The sequence below is a fragment of the Palaemon carinicauda genome, chromosome 15, assembly GCF_036898095.1.
Source record: "Palaemon carinicauda isolate YSFRI2023 chromosome 15, ASM3689809v2, whole genome shotgun sequence".
Classification (NCBI taxonomy): Eukaryota; Metazoa; Arthropoda; class Malacostraca; order Decapoda; family Palaemonidae; genus Palaemon; species Palaemon carinicauda.
The window spans coordinates 129,799,726-129,818,164 of record NC_090739.1 but is presented as its reverse complement, the minus strand read 5'-3'; the positions used below and the strand labels follow the sequence as shown (position 1 = coordinate 129,818,164).

The following is an 18,439-nucleotide window of genomic DNA, read 5'->3' as shown; positions in this document are numbered from 1 at the left end:
TATAGTATGTTCCTTACTTCTCTATTTCCTTTCTGCACTAGGATGCTTTTCCTTTTGAAGCCCTTGTGCTTGTAGCATTCTGTTTATCCAATTAGGATTGTAGTTTTGCTAGTAGTAATAAAGGGATTTTGACAAAGAAAAAATCTATTTCTGGGGAGATACCTGTGACGCCCGGTGAAACCCTTCCCTTATGTTGCCCCACCCTTTCCTTTCCAAGCCATAGTTCTTGCAGAAGGATGTAGATCAGAGGGCGCTAGTAGTATAATACAGTAGTAATGACTCAAAGAGATAAAATTACAGCAAACCAACACCCATGGGCAGACTAATTCAAATGAATAAATAAGGCTAATCTCTTCTTTTTAGCAACTACTTGGTCGTTTCCAAAGGATCAGCTAAAGGTCTCTCACCTTGACGTTGAAGGTAGAGTTGAATGTTGTCCTTGTATCGATATTGTAAAGAGTAAACAACTGGAATATGTCCACTTGATGATCTGGATTCTCAAAGTTCTCACCAAGGTTTACTTGAATGTCATTTTCGAAGGAACCAAAATGACTCTGCAAGAGAATGGAAATAGAAACAAATTACCTTTAAGAGACTGATAGAACACAAGGAATGAGATTTTAAGAAATCATAATCTATCTATAATTTTCAGGAGTTTAAATGCAGTAATACAACAATATACCTATTTTTAACTACTACAGAAGCTATTACAACTTGAATATAGCAGTTAAAGTGCCCGAGAATTCTCTCTATGCTCAAAAATAGAAAAAAATACATCAATAATAAAAGCAATTCTTAATGAAAACTCCACCTTTTTTGCACAAAAGTTCTAATCTTTTCAGTCCCTTCAACCATAAATGTATCGTTAAATGAGTGTTTATATACAAAATGGCACTGTTTGAAAAACATGCTGATAACCTAAAGGATAATTTTACTCCGTCCTCAAAAACTCGTAAGCATTTCTCACCCTATAAAACCAAGCACCCATGAAATTAATGTTGGGGAACTGAGAGAAGAAGAATCGCCATCGACGCTCAAATTTAATATCACTGGTGGTTGATGAGTTAGCCACGCGGTATTCTATCTTGATGTTTTCCCTGGGCAATGATAACTGAAAAATCAAACATTAAACAAGTGTTAATATTCATATATTACACTTTCAATTCACCAGGGACATTCCTGGAATGGATATCTTTGGCGATATTGATAAAAACTATTATGATGATGATGGTAAAACTTAATTCACTTAATGCATTTTAGTTATTTTAAGAATTAGGATATCTAAAATTAAGAATCTACTACAGAATATCCTGAGGGTTATTGATAAAGATTGAGATATTTAGAATTACCCACAAATTATATGGATTTCAATTACCCGAGAGTTCATAATGCCATCTACCTGTCTCTCTTCTGCCGTGAGAAGAGAAATTAAATTACTTCAAAGCGTCTAAATTACAACATACCGATGGGCTATACACGATGTCCAAATTTGCATCCCTTTCAGATCCATTGTCACTAAGCGATCCCTGTATGGTTCCCGTCGCTCGCTGCCACGTACCCCCGGGGCCTGGCACCAGGTAATTCACCTGCACATCGACCTCGTACAACTGAGCCCCCGCCTTCTGTCGTAAATCTATGACTCCTATTTTAAGGAATATGAGGAATTGTGAATCTTCTTGGAAAGACTGTTATTATCGGGATGAATTACTTAGTGCATTTTAGTTCGTACAGCTTACATTGTAGAAATACCACTTTATTAGTGGAATGCTCAGTAAATATATATCATCATTTTAGTATTGTGTTAGAGGTGTAAGCTTAAAGTAACTATTTCCAATTCATAAAATGACCCTTCTATTTGAAATATACTTTATTTTCCTTCATCAGTAAAAAAGTGAATGTGAACAAGTTTCAGTTAGAATTCATACTTTATAAAGCCATAAGCAAGTGCTGTTTATGTCATGGACATATGAATTCTCTTAATGAACATAATTGATCCCTTAATGAAGGTATTACACCTACAATGAACAAAAAAATCCTTAATACACATATTCTATCCCTTACAAAGTATTGAATCCCTTAATGGACATATCAAATCGCTTGGTACCTGTAAATTTAACAATTTCCTCTCCTCTCCAGGAAATAGTGAATATAGGGCTGAACACATCCCGTCCTTGTTTACTATGACGTGAAAAGCCAGCATTGACTGTTGAAGCCTCCTGGTCATTGATCGTCATACTTATGTCCATGCGTTTCTCCATTTCCGTCCACACATAGCGTCCTGCAATGAAAACCGGAGCAAAGCTGAAATACTGTAGAGCTAATGATATGAAGTAATAACGACAGAATTTGGGATTTTTGCCTGTAACTCTAAAAAAAAAAAACAAATTTGCATTATGAAATAAAACAAGAATGGAAGAAAAATTGGAACAGGATTAAAATCTATTCATAATAAATGTGGTTGGAACTTAAAAATACCATGATAACTTATAAATCATATACAGTATTGTAGTTTTAGGTAAAGCTATTTCAAATAGTTCCTCTTGGACTTTAGTTTCAAAGAGCACACTCTAAGCCTCATAATTCTACTTCACTGACTGTAAAAGGCTTGCCAAAGTTTCACAGGGCAATGACAATGGATCCATCATGGAAAATAATTCATATAAATGTTGAGCAACAAAACTGGATGTAGGCTAGTCCTCAAAGTTGAATAAATCCTATTTCCTGCAGAGTCATCCTTGGAACCCTTTACTTTTTCAACACTGCATCATGATTTACTTTTAAAGTAAAATTGGGTTGCTTGACAAACCGTGTATAACTTCATTATGAAACGTAATACAATTAACACAACATTATGTTAACTGCAAACTAATTATTATTATTATTATTACTTGCTAAGCTACAACCCTAGTTAGTAAAGCAAGATGCTATAAGCCCAGGGGCCCTAACAGGGAAAATAGCCCGGTGATGAAAGGAAATAAGGAAAAATAATATATTTCAAGAACAATGACATTTAAATAAATATTTCCTGTATAAACTAAGAAAACTAACAAAACAAGAGGAAGAGAAACGAGATAGAATAGTGTGCCTGAGTATACCCTCACGCAAGAGAACTCTAACCCAAGACAGTGGAAGATCATGGTACAGAGGCTATAAAACTACCCAAGACTAGAGAACAATGGTTGATTTTGGAGTGTCCTTCTCCTAGAAGAGCTGCTTACCATAGCTAAATAATTATTATTATTATTATTACTTGCTAAGCTACAACCCTAGTTAGTAAAGCAAGATGCTATAAGCCCAGGGGCCCTAACAGGGAAAATAGCCCGGTGATGAAAGGAAATAAGGAAAAATAATATATTTCAAGAACAATGACATTTAAATAAATATTTTCTGTATAAACTAAGAAAACTAACAAAACAAGAGGAAGAGAAACGAGATAGAATAGTGTGCCTGAGTATACCCTCACGCAAGAGAACTCTAACCCAAGACAGTGGAAGATCATGGTACAGAGGCTATAAAACTACCCAAGACTAGAGAACAATGGTTGATTTTGGAGTGTCCTTCTCCTAGAAGAGCTGCTTACCATAGCTAAATTGTCTCTTCTACGGTAGGGTCTAAGTTGTGTACAACTGAAGAGTCATATATTAACCCTACATTGCTCCATTCTCCTTTGTTTACATTATGGCAGCAATATGCCTACATGGTGTTTTCTTTTTAAGATCAGAAACTGAGATAGACTACTTTATACCATTCAAAAGTGCATTTTGTAATTCTATACACTTTAGTTGCCTATAGAGTAATAAAGAATTTAAAAATGTTCTGTGTAGAATTGATGACTGAAACTTGTCAAGATGAGTAATTCAGACAGGTCTTAAACGGTGTTACATGAAAATGTTTTCTGGTATTTTTAAGCATCTTGCAACAAACTTTGGACCAAGTAACCAAAAATCAATGATTCCCTCGCATGAACTACCATCGTAAATCAGACTGAACTGGTAGCACGGATAACTACATCCAAGTCTCACTAGAGGATTATCATTGTTACAAACTTTTGTAGCTTTGATTGTCCACAAATATGAAAAATTATATTTGGTACTCGGTACAGAGTTCAGCATCAAATGACGCCAGCAATGGCCCATTACACTAACCTCTTGCTAATATGCTCGTCATCGGAGACCGCAGCTCGAGTATAATATTCTGCGATCTGAAGTTAATGTTGTATTTTATGCTGTGTTCACGAGGACTTGTTGTTCCTGGAGTATTCACTGATAACAAAAATGTTCTGTAGTCCTGCAATTAATAAGAGGTTTCAATTATTAAACTAATTTTTTTGTAAAGGCTATAGGCAACCCCAAAATGATTCATAGGCTTACACTTTGAAAGGGCTAAGAAAACATCTAATCTAAACTATCCAGTTTCCAGCAAGACACTTGAAATTATGATCATGCTAACATACTTAATCTTTCTTTCCATCTAAGATACTTTTACAAATAGATAATTGAGAATACTCCTTTCAAATGCTATTTGACGCAAACTGCTTCTGCCTCTCTACCTGATTTATTTAGAGAGTATGACATTACAGTATTCTCTTATCTATAATGCGTATATATGCCACATCAGGCATAAGCACCCACCCCACAGATAGGAGGCTGATGGCTAACGACAGAACCCAATACTCGGACACGAGTGGGCGCCGACGACGACGATATGATAAGAAATATAATCTAACAGTACTGATTTGAATATGAAAGTTTGTCAAACTAAGGATACCTGCCATTAGAATATACTGTATATAAAAACCTAGATAGCTTCACTTTTGATTAATATCATCTGGTTTCTTCATGCCACAATAGAATGTAGTTAGATATCTACAGAACTCATTTTAGAACCTCACACTACAATAAACTATGAAAACAAATCTTAACACATGATAGCTATAAATGAGATAGATGGCCCTATTGCATCCTGAAATACTTCAGTTAAAGAACATCTTGAAATTACATTACCTAAGAGAGGTTTCAAAAGTATTTTCCTAGATCAGCATTTGCTTTTTATTTATCTTTGTGTAGTAACTTTACCATTTGTTTATTTTTCTTTGGGTAGTAACTTCAGCATTTACAAAATCCTTAAGCATAACAAAATTTCACTCATCAGTTGGAGAAACACTATGTAACTCTTTAACCGAGTTTAAATATATCAACAAAGTGCAAATGCCCAACCGTTAAAATTCAGTTTATTTCGTTCTCCATATTTCAAACTAATTTGGATTGGTCCTTAAAGAAGGTGATTCATTGTTCTATAGTACAGGTATGTAATTGTGTGAAATGAGGTAGAATACAACTATAACTAGCAGTTTATGAAGTGGCACCTAACTGAGCTAAAACCAGCAATATTAAAATTGATCGCCATTATTCAAGAGTAACACTCACAGGCCTCCATTCCCACGTATAGCGTAGTTGATACCAGGTCAAACTGGGGTCCGTTTTGTGCAGGACCAATTGCAGCTGTGATGGTCCAGTCAGAGGGTAAAAAGGACTCTCAGGTACCCTCGAAGCGTTGGGGTACTGGACGTTCAAACAGAGCTTGGTTCCAATTTGCTCTTCATAAGACGTACACCCGCTGACTTCCATTCGGTCTATGGCCACCCCTTCTATGGCTTCTCGGGATCCCTCGGCCGACACGTCCAATGATCCGTGGACAAGGAATAGCTTTGATCTGTTTGGCATAGGTCAATGTTTTAACACAAAATAATGAAGGATATTAAAACAAACTTTGCCAGGGAGAATGCCCTTTTTAAAGCTGTTCTCATTGCAGTTCTTACTGTAAGTTATTCTATAAAGCTTTAACTTTGTTCTATCACATATTAATCTATAATCAATTTAGGGACCTGATATTTTTCTCTTTACTTTATATTACATTATATAAACTGTACGGACATTTCCCTAACACATTAGAAAATAGAATTAAAAGATGAATGGTTGTTCACGGTTCAAATAGCCTACCTACAATGTACAGAACCTACTAAATACATCATTATTCCAAGTTGGAAATCCAAGTACTACTTTTATCATTTACGCTAAGTGCCTTATTCTTATTCTGGATTTTCCTCCAATTAGCAAAATCACTGAAGAATTAATTCACAATCTAACAGTGACCCGAACTCCTAGAGATTCAAATCCTAAGCAATCACAAGTCTGTAACACAACTTACGTAATATTCATTATTTCCACCTTGTCTCTTGGAAGTTTGATATCAATGCGAACATTTTCTGATCCCTCTATGTCAAATCTGCCGTCCAGAACAGTTGAAGAATGCAATGTTGCAACGATCTCGGCTCCCGACTGAGAAGAATGGCCGTCGACAATCATTGAACCGACAACCTCGATACCAACACTGTTAAAGGAAATCAGCGTTAAACATACATTCACAAGGCAACTTTTCATTTAGAATAGAATTACTGCAATTAAACAAAATCAACAAACTGACCATTCATCCCGAGCAGTGAATAATATTAACCCTGCAGCACAAAGAGAACATGAAATAATTCTTATAATCTTATTTCAGTAACAAATAACATTGTGAGGGATGAAATAAGGCTTGTAATAAAAGACATGGTTTATATACTGACGGACATTTATTTTACCAAAATCTAAATCTGGCTTGGGGATACAATTAGTTACTGAACCATGGTCCCACTGACTTATGTGGAAGGAATAGATATAGCCAGGATGAGGGGGTGTGGGATGTAGATAAGTCGGATCTTGTAGGAATGTTAACGTTAATTTCATTTTCTTATTGATTTAACATAACATCAGAATATTCAAGGCACCTAAGCCATGGATCCTGGCCAGAAAATGCTATGACCAAAAAATAATTTCTAAACCCATGTGCCTGCCTGGAACTACCATTACCTTACCTTGGCTTTAGCTGTCCACTGATACTAGCCTGGCCACTAGTAAAGAAGGAAAAGAGATCTAGTTTACCACTTGCATGCACATCAAGGGCGATACTGGCAGTGATAGTGAGGTTCAAGGGCATACCGGCAGTGGTTGGAATGATGTACGCCGATTCAACAGCTAACCAGGATTTTTGCAAGTTGATGTCCTGTGGAGCATGATATTGCAATATGTGAAAGAGAACTTTAATCCTTTATGATAGGTTTAATTAGATACATGTAGCCTTTCTCTAGAAAAAAGAAAATATCTATAAGGATTTTGCAATAACTGGAGGAAGAATTGAAAAAAATTTCATATGTAAATCATAGTGTCCAGTAGCAATTAATATAATGAGTGTGAATATTTACTGGTAAAAATAATTTCCAGATTATTTCATAACACACAGCACAGACAGATTTCGAGGGTTATAGCCTAAGGTCTCAAAAGACTGATTAAGAAATTATGTCTTTTAAAGATACTGCTTCAACTGATATATGTGGTAAAAGCCAATTCACTTGAACTTTTGCGTAATGATACAGTGTAATTTTTTATTACAAATATAGGAAAAAATAACTATCTGAAACAGATTGACAATGATATTCTTAATAAATCACCTGTGCATGAATACTGTACTCAGTTTGTATAGTATTTCTTTACAAATTTAAAACTGATAGTCATCTTGCTTAAATATATTTTTATTTCCTTTAAATTATTCCAAACTAATGCAGGCAATTAATCTCTTTAGGCTATTTTATCAACAAACTCTAAATGTGATTCATTTTGAATATAATTAATCAATCATATTAAACAGCACGCTTTAACTTCAATTTGGATGTCCTATAAATTATACTAGAAGGAGAGTTGAATTTCATCCTAAAACTTCATCCATAAATGATCTCTTTAGTCTTGGAGGAGGAATTATAAAAAAACATTTGATTCTACAACCAAATTTTACACTGAGCTGCTCATTGGAACCATTATATGATTCATTCATTCATTCATTAAAAAGTTACCAACCTCTCCCTCATTCAACTTCCTAATCCGTTCGGCTGGGTTGAGAGTGCTGATTGCTTCCATGATCTTGTCCATTCCATGCAAGTGGCGATAATAGATCTCACTTCCGAAGGTCTTCATGTGAAGAGAAAGCTGTTGGGAAATGATATATGATTATTGGGGGATTCCTAAGAAACACTGACAGGTCTTACCAGCAGAGTAATAGTTTAATTTTCATTTGCTATATTAGAAATATAGTTGTTTAAAACAGTGACTAAAGTCGTATATCACAGATGGAAGATTATCAATTTCTGTTAATTTTTCTTGATGATTAAACGTACACAAATGTAACCTTACTTTGCAAAGGGAAAAATATGTTTAGCAATCAATTTACATTTCAGTATACTGCATAAAAATTAAAGGTTTCTATATATTGTTCAAGAAACTCCTTAACATATTTCTGGTAAGGCTTGGCAGGTGTCCGTAAAGCTTATTAGGCATCCGTAAAATCTAACATACTCTTTGATAAAAAATATAATTCATGTTAAAATTCTGAATACAGTTTGAACATGTCTCTATACTGATATTCTTACTTATATATTCTATATATTCAGGTCTCTAAAGAAGTTTGGAAATATCTTTAAACTTTCAGTTACTGAAAAAGCTTAAAACTTATTCCACTTTCTGATAAGCTTCATAACATTTCCAGTTTCTTTAAAAATCTTTTAGAATCCTATATGTTATTTAAATCATTAGAATGATCAACAGTCACCAGACTAAATATGATTCAAGCAGCTACTGAGCTTAGAAAATTTCTTCATACTACACTACTGTAAAAATATTAATTCCCTAAATAATATTGAGCTTCCTAGTGGTCAGAAAAGTTCCACCCCATTTTATACTAACTTAAATAGTTGAAATTTTATTCATCTTTATCAAAACTTCAATGAACTTCTTACTTGTTTTCGTCTTATTTTAGCACCTTGAATCAGAGTCGTTACCCCAACAAACTTAGTAAACTCCTTCCCACTTCTATACTGTACTTACTAAAATAACCTAAAACTGACACGCCTTCCTTCTACTTACTTCAGCATCCTTTGTCAAATACTGTGAGCGTTTTCCAGTTCGTTCCATCAGCTCATTAATTTTGCCATTGACAAAATTGTCTGTCTCCTCATAAGGCGTTGGACGGAAGACACTGTCAACATAACGGTCCATGCCTTCGACGCGAGCACCAATCTACCGGATAAACACACACTCACATGTAAACTGACACAGTACTGTAGTTACGTATGGGAAAGTTTTATTTGTATTGAATTGTGTTTCAGATAATGATGATAACTGTAATAATAAAAATAGTATTAACAATAAAGAAAGTAACAATAATGATATTATTATTATTATCATTAAATGCTAAGCTACAACCCTAGTTGGAAAGGCAGGATGCTATAAGCCCAGGGGGCCCAACAGGGAAAATAGCCCAGTGAGGAAAGGAAATAAAGAAAAACAAAATATTTTAAATATAGCTACATTAAAATAAATATTTCCTACAAAAACTATAAAAATTTATCAAAACAAGAGGAAGAGAAACTAGATAGAAGTGTGCCCGAGTGTATCCTCAAGCAAGAGAATTAAAAAAGTACTACTATTACTACTACTACTACAACAAGGCTTTTTCTATAAAACATGACACATCGTCATTATTTTTGTACACAAAACGAGATGAATTTTGTACTAGTACACTACAACTGCATCACTGAAACCTAATTAAGTAACAATTTATGTAATTTCTGACCAAACGTTCATAATTTTGTGTAATTACATATCAAAAGATAAGAAATTAGGCAATTCCCATTAATTCCCAAGTCTGGGTAATTTCACATAAGAGATAAACTAAAAATTCTGGGCAGCGATGAATATTCTCAAATAATTTAATTGAACATGTTAAAAGACACATACATATACCAAGGCACTTCCCACAATTTTGGGGGTAGCCGACATCAAACAAATAAAATAAAAAAGGGGACCTCCCCTCTCTACATTCCTCCCAGCCTGACAAGGGACTCAACCGAGTTCAGCTGGTACTACTAGGGTGCCTCAGCCCACCCTCCCCTGTTATCCACCACAGGATGTGACCATTAAATCCAATTTTCTGACATTTACAGCATAAAATGAAAGGGACAATATGTGAAGTATTTCATCTAATATTTTAATAGATCATACATTGATAAAATTAGATCTATTTCACAAAATACTCTTAAATCTAACAACTAGGAATTGTTTGGAATTAGTTTTCCTAGATGTATTGTTCCTCAAATTCTAAAAGAAAAAAAAATTGATTGACAAAACATACAAACTCCTTATCTTGTTGAATGAAGCTATCTAACTTGCATGACATTGCATGTTTCGTCATTTGTATTGAAACACTAAATACATATCTGGCAACGTATTGTTTTGCCTGCAGTTTGCCCTAGTTATCATTTAGTTATCAGAGAGATAAAAGACAGTGATGCTACAGGGTTATCTTAGTAAACACATGGTTGTTAAGAGCTGTCATCCACTATCGCAAGAACACAATAGACTGCATTATCTTGAAAGTATTCCGTAATCTCATTCTTAAGTACTTGAAGTCGTAGTCATTGAAGTAGTTTCTAATCAGAATCTTTAACTTATTAATCAGTTTTAAAGTTTAACCCGACATGCAGTCTTGGGCGGAGTTGCCACTGAGTGATTACTCATCATATCTATTGGTTTTCACCTACGATTTCAAAATTTACCGTGGAATTTTCTATTTTCCATTGGAGTACTGCCATTCTTTAAAATTTTTATCCTAATATCAGGGATCCTCTCATGCATTTCATGCATGAATAACAAATCATCCCAATTCCTGAAATTCAACATAGATAACTATCCTTTTAGATTTGATTATTCTTGAAAGTCATAAGATGACTTCTATAATGTTGAAGAATACTGGTTGCCCATCCTTATTTTTTCTAATCAAGAGACTAGCTACAATGGGAAGCAATAGAATTAAAATTCAATGATTCTTATAACTATTGAAATACCTCAAGAAGGTTAAGAGAATGTCCAAATAAATCTGTAGTGAAGTTGAACGTCGCAGACCTTGGGATGTAAGAACTCTGGGAAAAGATAATGTTGCCATCAAGGCCAGCACCTGCAAAAAAAATATATACAACTTTCTTAATCTAGCAATAGTATACTATTATTATTATTATTATTATTATTACTTGCTAAGCTATAACCCTAGTTGGAAATGCAGGATGCTATAAGCCCAGGGGCTCCAACAAGAAAAATAGCTCAGTGAGGAAAGGAAACAGAAAAATAAAATATTTCAAGAAGAGCAAAAAGATTAAAATAAATATCTCCTATATAAACTATAAAAACTTTAACAAACCAAGAGGAAGAGAAATAGGATAGGATAGTGTGCCCAAGTGTACCCTCAAGCAAGAGAACTCTAACCCAAAAGACAGTGGAAGACCATGGTACAGAGGCTGTGGCACTACCCAAGATTAGAGAACAATGGTTTGATTTTAGAGAGTCCTTCTCCTAGAAGAGCTGCTTACCATAGCTAAAGAGTCTCTTCTACACTTAAAATGAGAAAAGTTGCCACTGAACAATGACTGTGATGTAAGAAGAATTGTTTGGTAATTTCAGTGTTGTTAGGTTTATTCTTATTCATTTGTAGGCTATATTAGAATTCATGGTAAAGTAAGAATGACTATTCAAGTATGCAACATATTCTTGACGCGCGATAATCCATCAAAAAATAAAAGATTTAATGTCCTTACTTAAAGTTTTCCTACCTGCATTTAGGTCATTGTAGAAGCCAGACCACTCAAAATTTCTTGAAAATTTCCTTACATCGGCTGAGAACTTGGAAACAATTTCTTCATTTGAAAGGAGACTCTGAAGACCATATTTGGAGGGGAGTCCTGTTTCCCTCAAGTTCTGCAGATGTGTCCAAATGAAGGATCCAACTACAAAGAAAGATGTTAAAAGATTTGCAAAGGTTTAAAACTTTCACTTTATAGCTTAGCATTTCTGCCATTCAATAGTGTATACATATGACACACTGAAAGACACATATAGCTTCAATAGATTCTCTTTGACAATTGCGTCATACAGTAATGTACTCAATAGATAAATATGAGAAGAGTAAATAAAAATAATTCTATATTTCTGTATAATTTTTGCTGCATCTCTCCTATAATAACAAAAAAACATTATAGTTAAAATTTCAGAATACTATTTTACATTAATGAGTATTCAGTCTAAACAGAGGCTAGTAGGAAGTGTTACTGGCTCTTTGACTGTGAAGTACCAACAGTATCTGTTGAAATCCAACCAGAGGCAGTCGTATAATTTTCTGCTCATTAAAGATCAACAGTGTGAATAAATTTTAAGAGACTGGCTTACCCTGGTTCACTTCTTCAAACAGAAGCATGCTCTTGACCTGCTTAATCGTCTGGTAATTAGGACAGCGCATGATCTCCAGGTAAGCCGCGATTCGCAGTTCTGAATCCTGCTGGGAGTTCAGGAATAGAGTTTCCAACGGCTTGCGGGAGACATGGCAGGGAAACCGCCTGAAAAAAAGGAGGCTATTGATTAAAGAAATAAGTAATGACATTTCAATTATGACTTATTCCTCTCGAGTTTTTCATGGTTCAAATGAATTCAGAGGCCTATACCGGGCCTATTCCCAAAAATGCATTTTCCTTTATACAACTGTATTTGAGTAAGGGTTTATGCTGGCATAAGTCAACTCTAAAAAAGAAACCAACAGGAGCTTGTAGCCTTCGATATTAAAACCATCTAAAGCTTGAATTCTGGAGACTTTATTATTACTATTATTCTTACCTCTGCCAACAAAGTTGGAAGGAGGTTATGTTTTACCTCCTGTTTGTGTGTTTCTTTGTGTGTGTATGTGTGTTTGGTTGTGAACAGCTTCCTGGCCACAATTTTAATCCTAGAGTAATGAAACTTTCAGGGATTAACTGTTATGTAAAAAGCCAGAAATAATAAAATTTTGGAAGGTCAAAGTCATGGTCAAGCAAATGTTCAATTCGCGTAATCAGCCATAAGTTTGGACATCATTGTCACAGAGACTTTAAACTTGGTTCATATTTGAGTGTATGAAAATCCATGACAATTAATACATGTTAAAGTTGAAGGTCAAGGTCAAGAAAAAGGTCAAATTTTGATAATCAACCAAACGGCCACAATTTTATTTATAAAGCAATGAAATTTGCAAAGATTTTAAACTGTTATGTAAAGAGCTGGAAATTATTAGATGTTGGAAGGTCAAAGGTCAAAGTCACGGATGAGCAAAACTTCCAAAATCAGTCCAAAAGGTCAAGAAATAAGCTGCCCTGGCAGAGGTCTGCGCTCTACTGAGTGCCCCTCTAGTTATTATTATTACTATTGCTTCAATAAAAAAAAATAAAACATAGTTCTATTCAAAAAATATTAACGTGGATTTTTCCAACTATTATATTACTATTATCAAACAGGAAAAATATATAAAGAATAATCTTAAAATTACATTGCTTATAAAAGCATGCTTCTTGGGAAAGTAATAAGATTTTGTAATCAAATGAGAAATGTAAAGAAGCAAGTAACAAACGAAAAATAGCTAACACAGTTCTACGCAAGAAATCATGGGTTTTATTCCATAGGTAAAACCAAGTGGCTGATGAGGATAAACTATACATTAAATTATTATAAAATCTTAACTGAGAATATTCTGAGCAACAAAAAAATCCTCGATATATTACACAATGCAATCGTAGGTCATGCAATTACTGTACTCGAATATTGACGTCATTTTTGGCAGCATACACCAACCAGGCCTAAACATTAGGGTGCATATACAGTAGACAGAAATCCAAGTCAGAAAAATGAAGGAAGAGAGACATAACTATACCTGAAAGCAGTAATGGCGTCTAGTCGAATCTCATTTTCATTCTCTTGTTCGAAGAAACACTGAGCTAAGCTTACTGGCATGTCCTCTGTTACTGCCAATCCAGCATTGCCAATCCCTTTTAAAGCCATCAGAACCTAAAATCAAGAGAGCAATGATAATTCATGAGCTGGCAACCTTGATGAATTAACCAAAAGCCAAAACAAAATGATTTTGAGTTTGTCACAAAAAATGTCAAGATTTGAAAAAAATATTTACATTGTGAATATATGGTTCTATATGTTTAAATCAAGCATGTTTACTACACCGTGTTACTTGTAAGTTTCTATGCTATTTTTTTTTATCAAATAAATACTGGTAAGCACAACTAAGACTACCTTACTTCATATTTGCCTTCAGAAAAGTACAAATAACAGCAATCAGATAGAAATAAAAAAAAACCCAAGATGAATTCCTTTGATATTTTCAATCTGATTAGCCTAACCTGGATCTTAGCCTCAGAGGTTTCCTCTTGACAGCTCGAAGAGATGAAACCATGAAGGGCCGTCATAACTCTCTGGACGGGGGCATGCTGGCTACAGTCCAAGTGATCCTGACAGTAGGAGTGAATGAGACCTCCGACTCCCAGAAACGCATCTGCCGGAACGGGCCCTGACTCCAGCAATGGGGCAGCTTCTTCTATGGTGTCTAAGTCAGGTCTGGGTTGGAAATGAAAAATGTTTTTATGTTGAACAGGCTGACACAAGTCTTTTTATATTTTATATATGACACATCTGTTTTGACGTTGTTACTGGTTTTAAAATAATTTATTGTTGATTTGTTCTCATCATTTATTTATTTCCTTATTTCCTTTCCTCACTCAGCTATTTTTCCCTATTGGAACTCTTGGGCTTATAGCATCTTGCTTTTCCAACTAGGGTTGTAGCTTGGCTAGTAATAATAATAATAATAATAATAATAATAATAATAATAATAATAATAATAATACAGAGTGGCAAGTTAGCATTCATATCAAGGCTATTGATAATACATTGCTTATAGTAGTAAATTGTCCAGCAGATGTATTGGGTAAAATATACTTAATGTAAACAAGAAACTATTAAGAATACTCTTTAGACATGTACGGAAACCTCAATAAAGTTGGCGTGTGTACTATGAGAAACCCCATAAAATTCTGCCCACTGAAATTCAAGATAATAGTTGGCAATGCTTTTCAGTCTGTAATAAAACTAATAACACATAAAATCTTTTTTGTATTTTATTATTAGGTATGGGAATCTTCATCTTGTCTAGAATTGTTCTATTCTAATTGTACTCATCGACATTTAATTAAATTTTTGCGATGTTCTTTCAAAGACTTTTAATCTTCAGGACTATATTTTTAAACCTTTACAGTGGTCCCTCGCTAGTTCGCGGTTCAACTTTCGCGGGTTCAGAGCTTCGCGGGTCTAAAAAATATTCAAAAATTAAAAATATCAAAAAATATTAAAAAATTAATAATAATGAAAAATATTAAATTAAAATTAGAAATTACATTATTTTACAAATTTTGAAAACAAAATATTCAATTAGAATTAGTAATTCCATCATTTTACAAAATTTTAAAACTAAAAGAAATGCACGTCTGTATACGCTAAGCATCACGGGCATAAACGCAAGCTGATTGGCCAGCACTCGCTGAGAACTCGACTCCCCATTGACCCATTCACTAGCCCAAGCTTCTCCCGATGCCCATTGCTCCACGCTTTTCTCGTATACGCTTCTCGCCGTAGATCGCGGTTAGTTAGTCTTTGTCTCGCGGTGATTTTTTAAGTGTAAAAGTTTTGTGAAGCCCTTCGTGATGTCTCCCAAATGCTCTTTATCCCTTGGTGCATCTAGTGAACCGAAGAAAAAGCGAAAGATGTTAACAATTTACGAAAAAGTGAGTTTATTGGACAAGTTGAAAGCGGGAAATAGCTACGCGAGCGTAGCCCGACAATATGGCCTTAATGAATCCACGGTACGGTACATAAAGAAGGAAGAGAAGAACATCCGCAAAACTGCTGCAATATCTTTCACGAAAGATGCCAAAAGGGTTGTAAACACCCAGAATAAGACCATGGTGCGAATGGAAAATGCACTGGCTATTTGGATCCATGATTGTAAGGAGAAGAAAATCACCCTGGATACAAACATGATCCGAAGTAAGGCTAAAACTTTGTTTGATGCTACGGTGCCTGAGGGTGGTGACGACGACAACGTTCAAGATGAGGAAGAAAACGACGGCGACGAAGATGATCCTCTGATTGGTACCTCAAGCCAGACTAGCCCACGACGACCACGTACGACTTTCGTTGCCAGCAAGGGCTGGTTTGATAAGTTTAAGAGGCGATTCGGACTTCAGAGTGTGTCGTTGTATGGAGAGGCAGCCTCTGCAGACGAAGCAGCAGCGAGGCATTATGTTGAGGATGTGTTTCCGGAAATAATAGAAGAAAATGGCTATGTCCCGGAGCAAGTCTTTAATATGGATGAAACAGGCCTCTTCTGGAAGAGGATGCCGTCCCGAACATTTCTTTTCAAGGACGAACTTAAAAAGACAGGTTTCAAAGCTCACAAGGATCGAGTGACTCTGCTCATGTGTGGCAATGCTGCAGGATTCATGCTGAAGCCCGGCCTTATCTACAAGTCACAGAATCCTCGAGCATTGAAAAACAAGAACAAAGCCTTACTGCCAGTGTACTGGATGGCCAATAAAAAGGCATGGATCACCAAGGCCCTCACACTTGATTGGTTCCTTAACTCTTTCATACCACAGGTAAAGCTTTACCTGGCTGAAAAGGGCCTGCCCTTTAAAGTGGTTCTCTTCATGGACTGTGCAGGAGGTCATGCAACTAATTTGCATTATGAAGGGGTACAGGTGGAGTTCCTTCCCCCCAACACCACTTCCCTTATACAGCCCATGGATCAGGGGGTTATTAGGGCCTTCAAAGCCCTCTACACTAAGTCAACAATGGAGGGTCTCATCTCCTCCATTGAAGAGACCGACGAGACCTTCAGCATCAAAGCTTATTGGAAGGACTACAACATAGCTACGTGTCTGGCTAATATTCAGAATGCCCTAAAGGACATGAAAGAACAGACACTCATCTCCAGCTGGAAGAAATTGTGGCCAAACAAAATCACTCATGACTATGAGGGTTTCACGCCTAACGAAATACATCACTCTGCCGTTGATAAGGCTGTCAGGCTGGCTCGGTTGGTGCAGACTGAAGGCTTCTCGGATATGACGGCTGATGAAATTAACAATCTCATCGACTGCCACTCAAACCCACTGACAGAGGAGGACCTACAGGAAATGACCAAATCGGCGAGTGAGGAGGAAGACGAGTCTGCTAGTGACGAAGGTGACGAAGCTGAAGAAGGTGGCCTTACATTGCATAATTTACAGGACCTCTTCAATGTTGCCAAAGACCTCCAAAAAAGGGCCAAAGAAATGGATGACAACATGGTAAGAGCCGTCGAATTCAGCAATCGTAATGATGACGTCATGGCTGTTTATAGGCGCATCTTCATCGACAAAAAAAAAACAACGTTCACAACTCCCAATAACGATGTTTCTTATGCGCAAAAAACCAGAAGAAGATCCTCCTGCAGCCGCTACACCGCCTCCTGCATCCCTTACGCCACCTCCTATAGCCACTACGCCACCTCCTATAGCCACTATGCCACCTCCTATAGCCACTACGCCACCTCCTATAGCCACTACGCCACCTCCTATAGCCACTACGCCTCCTCCTGCATCCATTACGACACCTCCTGCAGCCACTACGCCGCCTCCTGCAGCTTCTCCTGCATCGTCTGCGGCGTCATCCGAGGAGCAGTAAAGCTCTTCATGCCCCTGTGCAGTCATTCATCGTTATCACCTCATCGTACTGCACAGGTCTTTTCATCAACTACGCTTAGAACTTATTGTAAGAGGTAAGTTAAATGTTTTATTGTTTGATTGTTTAACATGAATCTCTCTCTCTCTCTCTCTCTCTCTCTCTCTCTCTCTCTCTCTCTCTCTCTCTCTCTCTCTCTCTCTCTCTCTACACCCATTTTCTATATGGTATGGTACAATTTTATTTATGTATTAACTGTAATCTTAAATCCCCAGAAATAGAAATTATAAATGTTAATTTGTTGCGCAAAACGACGGACTAATTATGTTAGCTAGTTGTAGTGTTTGCTTGTTTTTGAAAGCTGATAACGATAATTGGTTGTTCGCAAGTAAATTGTTCGGTAGAACAGTGTTCTAGACCCTCAATTGTTATTGTAAACAGACAACATATTTTAGTTTTTTTTTTTGTTATAACATGAATTTCACTCTCTCTCTCTCTCTCTCTCTCTCTCTCTACACCCATTTTCTATATGGTATGGTACAATTTTATTTATGTATTACTGTAATCTTAAACCCCCAGAAATAGAAATTATAAATGTTAATTTGTTGCGCAAAACGGCGAACTAATTATGTTAGCTAGTTGTAGTGTTTGCTTGTTTTTGAAAGCAGATAACGATAATTGGTTGTTCGCAAGTAAATTGTTCGGTAGAACAG

At 35.9% G+C, this 18,439-nt stretch overlaps 1 protein-coding gene across 2 annotated transcripts in view; it reads right to left on the bottom strand.

Annotated features, from left to right (window-relative positions):
• Nucleotides 1-18,439, bottom strand: part of LOC137654743 (uncharacterized) — a 156,342-nt gene that overhangs the window by 90,891 nt on the left and 47,012 nt on the right. The window contains exons 13-27 of one of the 2 annotated variants that reach the window (XM_068388660.1): nucleotides 14,351-14,564; nucleotides 13,870-14,003; nucleotides 12,363-12,529; nucleotides 11,735-11,923; nucleotides 10,991-11,100; nucleotides 9,012-9,164; nucleotides 7,950-8,078; nucleotides 6,914-7,101; nucleotides 6,208-6,390; nucleotides 5,427-5,712; nucleotides 4,146-4,287; nucleotides 2,105-2,278; nucleotides 1,464-1,642; nucleotides 968-1,111; nucleotides 408-554 (exon numbers count right to left, since the gene is read on the bottom strand). In XM_068388660.1, the coding sequence (XP_068244761.1) occupies nucleotides 408-554; nucleotides 968-1,111; nucleotides 1,464-1,642; nucleotides 2,105-2,278; nucleotides 4,146-4,287; nucleotides 5,427-5,712; nucleotides 6,208-6,390; nucleotides 6,914-7,101; nucleotides 7,950-8,078; nucleotides 9,012-9,164; nucleotides 10,991-11,100; nucleotides 11,735-11,923; nucleotides 12,363-12,529; nucleotides 13,870-14,003; nucleotides 14,351-14,564 (2,539 nt within the window). The remainder of the gene's footprint in view (nucleotides 1-407; nucleotides 555-967; nucleotides 1,112-1,463; nucleotides 1,643-2,104; nucleotides 2,279-4,145; nucleotides 4,288-5,426; nucleotides 5,713-6,207; nucleotides 6,391-6,913; nucleotides 7,102-7,949; nucleotides 8,079-9,011; nucleotides 9,165-10,990; nucleotides 11,101-11,734; nucleotides 11,924-12,362; nucleotides 12,530-13,869; nucleotides 14,004-14,350; nucleotides 14,565-18,439) is intronic. The other variant, XM_068388661.1, reaches the window with a different exon arrangement.